We start from the raw sequence: 13,006 nt of genomic DNA, 5'->3' as shown, positions 1-13,006 counted from the left end.
GAGATTTACCAGGATGCTGCCTGGTTTGGAGGGTAGGTCTTATGAGGAAAGGTTGAGGGAGCTAGGGCTGTTCTCTCTGGAGCGGAGGAGGCTGAGGGGAGACTTAATAGAGGTTTATAAAATGATGAAGGGGATAAATAGAGTGAACATTCAAAGACTATTTCCTCGGGTGGATGGAGCTATTACAAGGGGGCATAACTATAGGGTTCATGGTGGGAGATATAGAAAGGATATCGGAGGTAGGTTCTTTACGCAGAGAGTGGTTGGGGTGTGGAATGGACTGCCTGCGGTGATAGTGGAGTCAGACACTTTAGGAACATTTAAGCGGTTATTGGATAGGCACATGGAGCACACCAGGATGACAGGGAGTGGGATAGCTTGATCTTGGTTTCAGATAAAGCTCGGCACAACATCGTGAGCCGAAGGGCCTGTTCTGTGCTGTACTGTTCTATGTTCTATGTACCAAAATCACTATTTACGACCCTATCTACCTGTGACGCCACTTTTAGGGAATTATGTATCTGTATTCCCAGATCCCTCTGTTCTACTGCACTCTTCAGTGTCCTACCATTTACCTTGTATGTTCTACCTTAGTTTGTCCTTCCAAAGTGCAATACCTCACACTTGTCTGCATTAAACTCCATCTGCCATTTTTCAGCCCATTTTTCTAGCTGGTCCAAATCCCTCTGCAAGCTTTGAAAACCTTGCTCACTGTCCACTACACCTCCAATCTTTGTATCATCAGCAAATTTGTTGATCCAATTTACCACATTATCATCCAGATCATTGATATAGATGACAAACAACAATGAACCCAGCACTGATCCCTGTGGCACACCACGAGTCACAGGCCTCCACTCAGAGAAACAATCCTTCTTCCATTGAGCTAATGTCTAATCCAATTTACTACCTCTCCATGTATAGTTAGCGACTGAACCTTCCTAACTAACAAAGAACAAAGAACAATACAGCACAGAAACAGGCCCTTCGGCCCTCCAAGCCTGCGGCGCTCATATGCCCAACAAGACCATTCGTTTGTATCCCTCTATTTCCAGTATGTTCATGTGACTATCTAGATAAGTCTTAAACGATCCCAGCGTGTCCGCCTCAATCACCTTGCTTGGCAGTGCATTCCAGGCCCCCACCACGCTCTGTGTAAAATACGCCCCCCTGACATCGGTGTTGAACCTTGCCCCCCTCACCTTGAACCCGTGACCCCTTGTGTTCGTCACCTCCGACCTGGGAAAAAGCTTCCCACTGTTCACCCTATCTATGCCCTTCATAATTTTATACACCTCTATTAGGTCGCCCCTCATCCTCCGGCTTTCCAGGGACATCAACCCCAGTTTACCCAATCTCTCCTCATAGCTAAGACCCTCCATACCAGGCAACATCTTGGTAAACCTTTTCTGTACTCTCCAAAGCCTCCACGTCCTTCTGGTAGTGTGACAACCAGAACTGGACGCAGTATTCCAAATGTGGCCTAACCAACGTTCTATACAGCTGCAACATCATATGCCAACTTTTATATTCTATGCCCAGTCCAATAAAGGCAAGCATGCCATATGCATTCTTCACCACCCTCTCCACCTGTGCTGCCACCTTTAAGGATCTGTGGACTTGTACTCCCAGGTCCCTCTGTGTGTCTATACTCCTGATGGTTCTGCCATTTATTGTATAGCTCCCCCTTGCATTAGATCTACCGAAATGCATCACTTCGCATTTATCTGGATTAAATTCCATCTGCCATTTCTCCGCCCAATGTTCCAGCCTATCTATATCCTGCTGTATTCTCTGACAATGTTCATCACTATCCGCAACTCCAGCAATATTTGTGTCGTCCGCAAACTTACTGATCACACCAGCTACATCTTCCTCCAAATCATTTATATATATCAGAAACAGCAGAGGTCCCAGTACAGAGCCCTGCGGAACACCACTAGTCACAGACCTCCAACCGGAAAAAGACCCCTCCACTGCTACCCTCTGTCTTCTATGGCTAAGCCAGTTCTCTACCCATCTAGCTAGCTCACCTTTTATCCCGTGAGATTTAACTTTTTGCACCAGCCTGCCATGAGGGACCTTGTCAAACGTTTTACTAAAATCCATATAGACGACATCCACGGCCCTTCCCTCATCAATCGTTTTTGTCACCTCCTCAAAAAACTCAACCAAATTTGTGAGGCATGACCTCCCTCGTACAAAACCATGCTGTCTATCGCTCATGAGATTATTCAGTTCTAAATGCGCATATATCCTATCTCTAATAATCTTCTCCAACAATTTCCCTACCACAGACGTCAAGCTCACTGGCCTATAATTGCCCGGGTTATCCTTGCTACCCTTCTTAAATAACGGGACCACATTTGCTATCCACCAATCCTCTGGGACCTCACCTGTGTCCAGTGAAGAGACAAAGATTTCTGTTAGGGGCCCAGCAATTTCATCTCTTGCCTCCCTGAGGAGTCCAGGATAGATGCCATCTGGCCCTGGGGATTTGTCTGTCTTAATGTTTCCTAAAAAACCCAACACTTCCTCCCTTGTAATTGAGATTTTTTCTAACGGGTTAACACATCTCTCTGAGACATGACCAGTCAACATGTCCCTCTCCTTTGTGAATACTAATGCAAAGTATTCATTTAGGATCTCTCCTACTTCCTCTGGTTCTAAACATAATTCCCCTCCTTTGTCCCCGAGAGGTCCGATTCTTTCCCTAACAACCCTCTTGTTCCTAACGTATGTATAAAATACCTTAGGATTCTCCTTAATCCTGCCTGCCAAGGACATTTCGTGTCCCCTTTTTGCCCTTCTAAGTCCCTGTTTGAGTCCTTTTCTACTTTCTCTGTATCCCTCCAGTGCTCCATCTATTTTTAGCTGCCTGGACCTCATGTATGCCCCTTTTTTCTTTTTGATCCGACCCACAATTTCACTGGTTACCCACGGCTCCTGAATCCTACCTTTCCTATCCTTCCTCTTTAAAATATTGACCTATTGTTCTGATCCCCACCCCTCTGCCACATTAGTTTAAACCCACCCGAACCACACTAGCAAAACTCCCAGCTAGGATATTCGTGCCCCTCCAGTTTAGGTGTAACCCGTCCTTCTTGTACAGGTGCCATCCTCTCTTGAAGACTTCCCAGTGATCCACTAATTTGAAACCCTCCCTCCTGCACCAGTCCTTTAGCCACGTGTTCAGCTGTGCAGTCTCCCTGTTCCGAGCCTCACTAGCACGTGGCACTGGGAATAGTCCAGAGATCGCTACCCTGCTTTTTAGCCTACTACCCAACTCCCTGAATTGCTCTCGCAGGACCTCCTTGCTCTTTCTGCCTACGTCATTTGCACCAATGTGGGCAATGACGTCTGTCTGGTTACCCGCCCCTTTTAGGATGCTTCCTACCCGCTCAGAGACATCCAGGACCCCGGCATCAGGAAGGCAGACTACCATCCTGGAGTCTCGTTCGCACCCACAGAACCGCCTGTCTGTGCCTCTAACTATTGCATCCCCCACTACTATTGCTCTCCCAGTCCCCCTCTTTCCCTTCTGAGCCACAGAGCCCAATTCCGTGCCAGTGACCTGGTCACCGTGCGGGACCTTGTCAAAGGCCTTACTGAAGTCCATGTAGACAACATCCACTGCCTTCCCTTCATCCACTTTCCTGATAACCTCCTCGAACAACTCTAATAGACTGGTTAAACATGACCTACCACGCACAAAGCCATGTTGACTCTCCCTAATAAGTCCCTGTCTATCCAAATATTTGTAGATCCTATCTCTTAGTACTCCTTCCAATAATTTACCGACTACTGACGTCAAACTTACCGGCCTATAATTTCCTGCATTACTTTTTGAGCCTTTTTTAAACAACGGAACAACATGAGCTATCGTCCAATCATCTGGCACCGCACCCGTGGATTCCAACATTTTAAATATATCTGCCAGGGCCCCTGCAATTTCAACACTAGTCTCCTTCAAGGTCCGAGGGAATACCCTGTCCGGTCTTGGGGATTTATCTACTGTGATTTGCCTCAAGACAGCAAGCACCTCCTCCCCTTTAATCTGCATAGGTTCCATGACCTCCCCACTTGTTTGCCTTATTTCCATAGACTCCATGCCAGTTTCCTTAGTAAATACGGATGCAAAAAACCCATTTAATATCTCCCCCATTTCTTTTGCTTCCATACATAGCCGACCACTCTGATCTTCAAGAGGACCAATTTTATCCCTTACTATCCTTTTGCTCTTAATATACCTGTAGAAGCTCTTAGGATTATCCTTCACCTTGTCTGCCAAAGCAACCTCATGTCTTCTTTTAGCCCTCCTGATTTCTTTCTTAAGTAGTTTCTTGCACTTTTTATACTCAAGCATCTTATTTGCTCCCTGTTGCCTATACATGTCATACATGTCTCTCTTCTTCTTTATCAGAGTTCCAATATCCCTCGAGAACCAAGGTTCCTTATTCTAATTCACTTTGCCTTTAGTCCTGACAGGAACATACAAACTCTGGACTGTTCTATCCTGACAGGAACATACAAACTCCATCACTGTTCCTTTGCAGTCACTGAGTCAAAAGCCTGGAATTTCACCCTAACAGTATTGTGGGTCAACCCACAGTACATGGACTGCAGCGATTCAAGAAGGCAGCTCACCACCTTTGAGGGCAACCAGGAATGGGCAATAAATGCTGGGCAGCCAGTGGCGCCCATGTCCCACAAATGAATAAAAAAACCTCTTCACCCATTAGAACTGGGCAAAGTACTGAAGCTGCGGGCTGACCAGAGCACTGTACAGTTTGATAAAAGCTTCAAAAATTCTCCTTCACAATTTTGCTCTGTATTTTAACATTCTAATAGCCATGTTGATTGCTGCTCAGTTGGGTGTGTTGACTGCCAATTATACCAAGAAGCCACCATCTACTTCAACATAATACATGGAATACATGTGTTGTTTATTTTTACTTCCAATATGTAGTACATAGAACATAGAACAGTACAGCACAGAACAGGCCCTTCGGCCCACGATGCTGTGCCGAGCTTTATCTGAAACCAAGATCAAGCTATCCCACTCCCTATCATCCTGGTGTGCTCCATGTGCCTATCCAATAACCGCTTAAATGTTCCTAAAGTGCCTGACTCCACTATCACTGCAGGCAGTCCATTCCACACCCCAACCACTCTCTGCGTAAAGAACCTACCTCCGATATCCTTCCTATATCTCTCACCATGAACCCTATAGTTATGCCCCCTTGTAATAGCTCCATCCACCCGAGGAAATAGTCTTTGAACGTTCACTCTATCTATCCCCTTCATCATTTTATAAACCTCTATTAAGTCTCCCCTCAGCCTCCTCCACTCCAGAGAGAACAGCCCGAGCTCCCTCAACCTTTCCTCATAAGACCTACCCTCCAAACCAGGCAGCATCCTGGTAAATCTCCTCTGCACTCTTTCCAGCGCTTCCACATCCTTCTTATGTTACCAGAGAGGCAGTGCTGGGTAGACTAATGGGACTGAAGGTGGACAAGTCCCCGGGCCCGGATGGAATGCATCCCAGGGTATTGAAAGAAATATCAGAGGTAATAGTGGATGCGTTAGTGATTATTTATCAAAACTCGTTGCATTCTGGGGTAGTGCCGGTTGATTGGAAAACGGCTAATGTCACGCCGCTGTTTAAAAAAGGAAGGAGACAAAAGGCGGGTAACTATAGGCCGGTCAGCTTAACGTCTGTAGTAGGGAAAATGCTGGAATCCATTATTAAAGAGGAAATAGCAGGGCATCTGGATAGAAATGGTTCGATCAATCAGACGCAGCATGGATTCATGAGGGGAAAGTCGTGCTTGACGAACATGTTGGATTTTTATGAAGATGTGACTAGGGCGGTTGATGGAGGAGAACCGGTGGATGCGGTGTTTTTGGATTTCCAAAAGGCGTTTGATAAGGTGCCCCATAAAAGGCTGCTGAAGAAGATTAGGGCACACGGAGTTGGGGGTAGTGTGTTAAAGTGGATTGGGGACTGGCTATCCGACAGGAAGCAAAGAGTCGGAATAAATGGGTGTTTTTCCGGTTGGAGGAAGGTAACTAGTGGCGTGCCGCAGGGATCGGTACTCGGGCCGCAACTATTTACCATTTATATAGATGATCTGGAGGAGGGGACGGAGTGCAGGGTAACGAAGTTTGCAGACGACACAAAGATAAGTGGAAAAGTGAATCGTGTGGAGGACGGAGAAGATCTGCAGAGAGATTTGGACAGGCTGAGTGAGTGGGTGAGGATATGGCAAATGGAGTATAACGTTGAGAAATGTGAGGTTATACACTTTGGAGGAAATAATAACAAATGGGATTACTATCTCAATGGAAACAAACTAAAACATGCTACCGTGCAAAGGGACCTGGGGGTCCTTGTGCATGAGACGCAAAAGCCCAGTCTGCAGGTACAACAGGTGATCAAGAAGGCAAATGGGATGTTGGCCTTTATCGCGAGGGGGATAGAATATAAAAGCAGGGATGTCTTGATGCACCTGTACAGGGCACTGGTGAGGCCGCAGCTGGAATACTGTGTGCAGTATTGGTCCCCTTATATGAGGAAGGATATATTGGCATTGGAGGGAGTGCAGAGAAGGTTCACCAGGTTGATACCGGAGATGAGGGGTTTGGATTATGAGGAGAGGCTGAGGAGATTGGGTTTGTACTCGTTGGAGTTTGGAAGGATGAGGGGGGATCTTATGGAGACTTATAAGATAATGCGGGGGCTGGATAGGGTGGAGGCGGAGAGATTCTTTCCACTTAGTAAGGAAGATAAAACTAGAGGACACAGCCTCAAAATAAAGGGGGGTCGGTTTAAGACAGAGTTGAGGAGGAACTTCTTCTCCCAGAGGGTGGTGAATCTCTGGAATTCTCTGCCCACTGAGGTGGTGGAGGCTACCTTGCTGAATATGTTTAAAGCGCGGATGGATGGATTCCTGATCGGTAAGGGAATTAAGGGTTATGGGGATCAGGCAGGTAAGTGGTACTGATCCACGTCAGATCAGCCATGATCTTATTGAATGGCGGGGCAGGCTCAAGGGGCTAGATGGCCTACTCCTGCTCCTATTTCTTATGTTCTTATGTTCTTATAGTGAGGTGACCAGAACTGCACACAATATTCCAAATGTGGTCTCACCAAGGTCCTGTACAGTTGCAGCATATCCCCACGGCTCGTAAACTACAACCCCCTGTTAATAAAAGCTAACACACTATAGGCCTTCTTCACAGCTCTATCCACTTGAGTGGCAACCTTTAGAGATCTTTGGATATGGACCCCAAGATCTCTCTGTTCCTCCACAGTCTTCACAACCCTACTTTTGACCCTGTAATCCACATTTAAATTAGTCCTACCAAAATGAATCACCTCACATTTATCAGGGTTAAACCCCATTTGCCATTTTTCAGCCCAGCTTTGCATCCTATCTATGTCTCTTTGCAGCCTACAACAGCCCTCCACCTCATCCACTACTCCACCAATCTTGGTGTCATCTGCAAATTTACTGATCCACCCTTCAGCCCCCTCCTCTAAGTCATTAATAAAAATCACAAAGAGCAGAGGACCAAGCACTGATCCCTGTGGCACTCCGCTCGCAACCTGCCTCCAGTCCGAAAACATTCCATCCACCACCACCCTCTGTCTTCGATCAGATAGCCAGTTACCTATCCAATCGGCCAACTTTCCCTCTTTCCCACACCTCCTTACTTTCATCATAAGCCGACCATGGGGGACCTTATCAGACGCCTTACTAAAATCCATGTATATGACATCAACTGCCCTACCTTCATCAACACACTTAGTTGCCTCCTCAAAAAATTCTATCAAATTTGTGAGGCACGACTTGCCCTTCACGAATCCGTGCTGACTATCCCGGATTAATCCGCATCTTTCTGAATGGTCATAAATCCCATCCCTAAGGACCTTTTCCATCAATTTACCAACCACCAAAGTAAGACTAACCGGTCTATAATTACCAGGGTCATTTCTATTCCCTTTCTTAAACAGAGGAACAACATTCGCCACTCTCCAGTCCTCTGGCACCATCCCCGTGGACAGTGAGGACCCAAAGATCAAAGCCAAAGGCTCTGCAATCTCATCCCTTGCCTCCCAAAGAATCCTAGGATATATTTCATCAGGCCCAGGGGACTTATCGACCTTCAGTTTATTCAAAACTGCCAGGACATCCTCCCTCCAAACATCTATTTCCTCCAGCCTATTAGCCTGTAACACCTTCTCTTCCTCAAGGCCCCTCTCCTTGGTGAACACTGAAGAAAAGTATTCATTCATCACCTCGCCTATCTCTACTGACTCCATACACAAGTTCCCACTACTGTCCTTGACCGGCCCTAACCTCACCCTGGTCATTCTTTTATTCCTCACATAAGAGTAAAAAGCCTTGGGGTTTTCCTTGATCCGACCCGCCAAGGACTTCTCGTGTCCCCTCCTAGCTCTCCTAAGCCCCTTTTTCAGCTCGTTCCTTGCTAACTTGTAACCCTCAATCGAGCCATCTGAACCTTGTTTCCTCATCCCTACATAAGCGTCCCCCTTCCTTTTCACAAGACATTCCACCTCTTTTGTGAACCATGGTTCCCTCACTCGGCCATTTCCTCCCTGCCTGACAGGGACATACCTATCAAGGACACACAGTATTTGTTCCTTGAAAAAGTTCCACTTTTCATTAGTGCCTTTCCCTGACAGTTTCTGTTCCCATCTTATGCCCCCTAATTCTTGCCTAATCGCATCATAATTACCTCTCCCCCAATTGTAAACCTTGCCCTGCCGTACGGCCCTATCCCTCTCCATTGCAACAACACAAGACACCGAATTGTGGTCACTATCTCCAAAGTGCTCTCCCACAACCAAATCTAACACTTGGCCCGGTTCATTTCCCAGTACCAAATCCAATGTGGCCTCACCTCTTGTCAGCCTATCCACATATTGTGTCAGGAAACCCTCCTGCACACACTGCACAAAAACTGCCCCATCCGAACTATTTGACCTCCAAAGGTTCCAATCAATATTTGGAAAGTTAAAGTCCCCCATGACAACTACCCTGTGACCCCCACACATATCCATAATCTGCTTAGCAATTTCTTCCTCCACATCTCTATTACTATTTGGGGGCCTATAGTAAACTCCTAACAACGTGACCGCTCCTTTCCTATTTCTAACCTCAGCCCATATTACCTCAGTGTGCAGATCCCCCTCAAAGTGCCTTTTCACAGCTGTTAGACTATCCTTGATTAACAATGCTACTCCTCCACCTCTTTTACCAGCTTCCCTACACTTACTGAAACATCTATACCCCGGAACGTCCAACAACCATTCCTGTCCTTGTTCTACCCACGTCTCCGTAATGGCCACAACATCGTAGTCCCAAGTTCCAATCCACGCCCCAAGATCATCTACTTTGTTCCAGATGCTCCTTGCATTGAAGTAGACACACTTCAACCCACCTTCCTGTCTACCGGTACCCACCCTTGACCTTGATACCTTCCCCAGTACCTCACCACCCTCAACGCTGACTTCTGGACTACAAGTCCTTTTCCCACTCCCGACAAATTAGTTTAAACCCCCCTGAAGAGTCGTAGCAAATTTCCCTCCCAGAATATTGGTGCCCCTCTGGTTCAGGTGCACCCCGTCCTGTTTGTACAGATCCCACCTTCCCCAGAATGTGTTCCAATTATCCATGTAGCTGAAACCCTCCCTCCTACACCATCCCTGCAACCACATTTTTAACTGAACTCTCTCCCTGTTCCTCAACTCGCTATCACGTGGCACCGGCAACATACCAGAGATGACCACATGTTTTGTCTTGGCTCTCAGCTTCCAGCCCAGCTCCCTAAATTCCTGTTTTAAATCCCCGTCCCTTCTCTTACCTATGTCGTTGGTACCAATGTGTACCACGACTTGTGACTGTTTCCCCTCCCCCTTAAGAATCCGGAAGACACGGTCCGAGACATCGCGGACCCTGGCATGCGGTAGGCAACATACCATCCGTGAGTCTCTTTTGCTGCCACAGAACCTCCTATCTATCCCTCTAACTAACGAGTCCCCAATAACTATTGCCCTCCCGCTCTCCCCCTTACCCTCCCGAGCCACAGAGACGGACACAGTGCTGGAGATCCTCTCATTGCGGCTCACCACTGGTATGTCGTCCCCCTCACCCGTATCCAAAGCGGAATACTTGTTGCTAAGGGGAACGACCACAGGGGATCCCTGCACGGACTGCTTCCTCCCAGCCCCTCTCACCGTCACCCATCTATTTTCATTCCTATACTATACAGTGCTATACATTTATCGGTATTGTATTGTTGCAGGCACTTACTTAATTTTTAATGTTTGAACTGCATCCTCCAATTCACCCAATTTGTTTAGCAAGAATTGCAAACTTGACAAATATAATTGTGTATTACAGAAACAGCCGAGTCCATTAAATATCAAAAAAGGTAATCTACCAACTTGGCTCAAACAAGAAGGTTTGAAGAGTGGCTGCTGCCAGCAACCCTGTATCATTTAGGAGTTAAGCAGGATGAAATAGAACATTACCTGGAGGTCGAAAAACTTGCTGTATCGCCTGTAGATGATATTTGATGTGTCATCTGACCAGTTCACTTGGATAACATAAACCTATAAAAATAAAATATATTCTTAAGTGTAGTTCTTCCCATATACAGTTCTATAACAGTATAGCAACACCTATTCGCAAAACATTTCAATATAGAGCAGTGATTCATTGTTTGAACTTTCTCATAAGTACATCCTCATTGTCACCACTACCACCAACAAGCTCTGCAGAATCAAATTCATTATTGCACCTAAATCTAAAGTGGACAATCAGAGATGCTAAAAATCTGAAACAAAAACAAAAATGCTAAAATTCCTCAGAAAAGACCACCTCTATGAAGAGGTAATGTTTCAGGAGAACTTTGCGAGCCAGTACATAGAAAGGCCAACAAGGGAGGGGGTAATTCTGGACCTGATGTTTGGAAATAACCCTGGGTAGGTGGAAGGCACATCAGTAGCTATGGAAAAGGATAAGAAAGGGCTGGGAATAAAAGTTCTTAACTGTGACAAAACTAATTTTACGAAGATAAGATGCGATTTGGACCAAGTGGACTGGGAGCAGCTACTTTCAGGCCTTCAAGGAGGAGATAGGGCAAATACACTCCCATGATAACAAGGGTGGAACCAAGACCAGAGAACCCTTGATGTCAAGTGACATAAAGGTCAGGATTAAGAAAAAAAAGCTTATGGCAGATACAGAGGACTTAATGTGGCAGAGTCGGTCTTCACAATGGAAAATTTCAATATAGCTTTTAACATCTGGTGGAAAACTGTGAAATATTAGAGGAAATTAACAGAATGGAAGTACAAGCAGGATTAGCAGCCTTAAAAGCTGATAAATCCTCATTGTTCGACCGGAGCAAGCAGAGAGGGAGTGATTCGTATGAGGAGAGCTGAGGGTAAGAACATAGAACATAGAACAGTACAGCACAGAACAGGCCCTTCAGCCCACGATGTTGTGCCGAGCTTTATCTGAAACCAAGATCAACCTATCCCACTCCCTATCATCCTGGTGTCCTCCATGTGCCTATCCAACAACCGCTTAAATGTTCCTAAAGTGTCTGACTCCACTATCACTGCAGGCAGTCCATTCCACACCCCAACCACTCTCTGCGTAAAGAACCTACCTCTGATATCCTTCCTATATCTCCCACCACGAACCCTATAGTTATGCCCCCTTGCAATAGCTCCATCCACCCGAGGAAATAGTCTTTGAACGTTCACTCTATCTATCCCCTTCATCATTTTATAAACTTCTATTAAGTCTCCCCTCAGCCTCCTCCGCTCCAGAGAGAACAGCCCTAGCTCCCTCAACCTTTCCTCATAAGACCTACCCTCCAAACCAGGCAGCATCCTGGTAAATCTCCTCTGCACTCTTTCCAGCGCTTCCACATCCTTCTTATAGTGAGGTGACCAGAACTGCACACAATATTCCAAATGTGGTCTCACCAAGGTCCTGTACAGTTTCAGCATAACCCCACGGCTCTTAAACTCCAACCCCCTGTTGATAAAAGCTAACACACTATAGGCCTTCTTCACAGCTCTACCCACTTGAGTGGCAACCTTCAGAGATCTGTGGATATGGACCCCAAGATCTCTCTGTTCCTCCACAGTCTTCAGAACCCTACCAGAAGGACGTGGAGGCTTTAGAGAGAGTGCAGAGGAGGTTTACCAGCATGTTGCCTGGTATGGAAAGGCTTAGTTAGGAGGAGAGATTGGGTAAACTGGGGTTGTTCCCTTTGGAAAGACGGAGGATGAGGGGTGGCCTAATAGAGGTGCATAAAATTATGAAAGGCATAGATAGGGTGAACGGTGGGAAGCGTTTTCCCAGGTCGGGGGTGACATTCATGAGGGGTCATAGGTTCAAGGTCTGGGGGGGGGGGGGGGGGGGGGGGTTTAACACGGATATCAGAAGGACGTATTTTACACAGAGGGTGGTGGGGGCCTGGAATGTGCTGCCGGGCAAGGGTGGTGGAGGCGGACACACTGGGAACGTTTAAGACTTATCTAGATAGCCACATGAACAGAATAGGAATGGAGGGATACAAAAGAATGGTCTAGTTGGGACCAGGGAGCGGCGCGGGCTTGGAGGGCCGAAGGGCCTGTTCCTGTGCTGTATTGTTCTTTGACCCTGTAATCCACATTTAAATTTGTCCTACCAAAATGAATCACCTCACATTTATCAGGGCTAAACTCCATCTGCCATTTTTTAGCCCAGCTTTGCATCCCATCTATGTCTCTTTGCAGTCTACAATAGCCCTCCACCTCATCCACTACTCCACCAATCTTGGTGTCATCAGCAAATTTACTGATCCACCCTTCAGCCCCCTCCTCTAAGTCATTAATAAAAATCACAAATATCAGAGGACCAAGCACTGATCCCTGTGGCACTCCGCTAGCAACCTGCCTCCAGTCCGAAAATTT

At 46.5% G+C, this 13,006-nt stretch overlaps 1 protein-coding gene across 1 annotated transcript in view; it reads right to left on the bottom strand.

Moving 5' to 3' along the window:
- The window catches only part of sh3pxd2aa (SH3 and PX domains 2Aa), a 622,535-nt gene that overhangs the window by 511,643 nt on the left and 97,886 nt on the right, over window positions 1-13,006 (bottom strand). The window contains exon 2 of the mRNA XM_078203748.1: window positions 10,565-10,645. Coding sequence (XP_078059874.1) covers window positions 10,565-10,645 — 81 coding nt within the window. The remainder of the gene's footprint in view (window positions 1-10,564; window positions 10,646-13,006) is intronic.

The sequence above is a fragment of the Mustelus asterias genome, unplaced genomic scaffold (genome assembly GCF_964213995.1).
Source record: "Mustelus asterias unplaced genomic scaffold, sMusAst1.hap1.1 HAP1_SCAFFOLD_208, whole genome shotgun sequence".
Taxonomy (NCBI): Eukaryota; Metazoa; Chordata; class Chondrichthyes; order Carcharhiniformes; family Triakidae; genus Mustelus; species Mustelus asterias.
The sequence above is the reverse complement of the archived record's forward strand: the minus strand, read 5'-3'. Positions and strand labels throughout refer to the sequence as shown.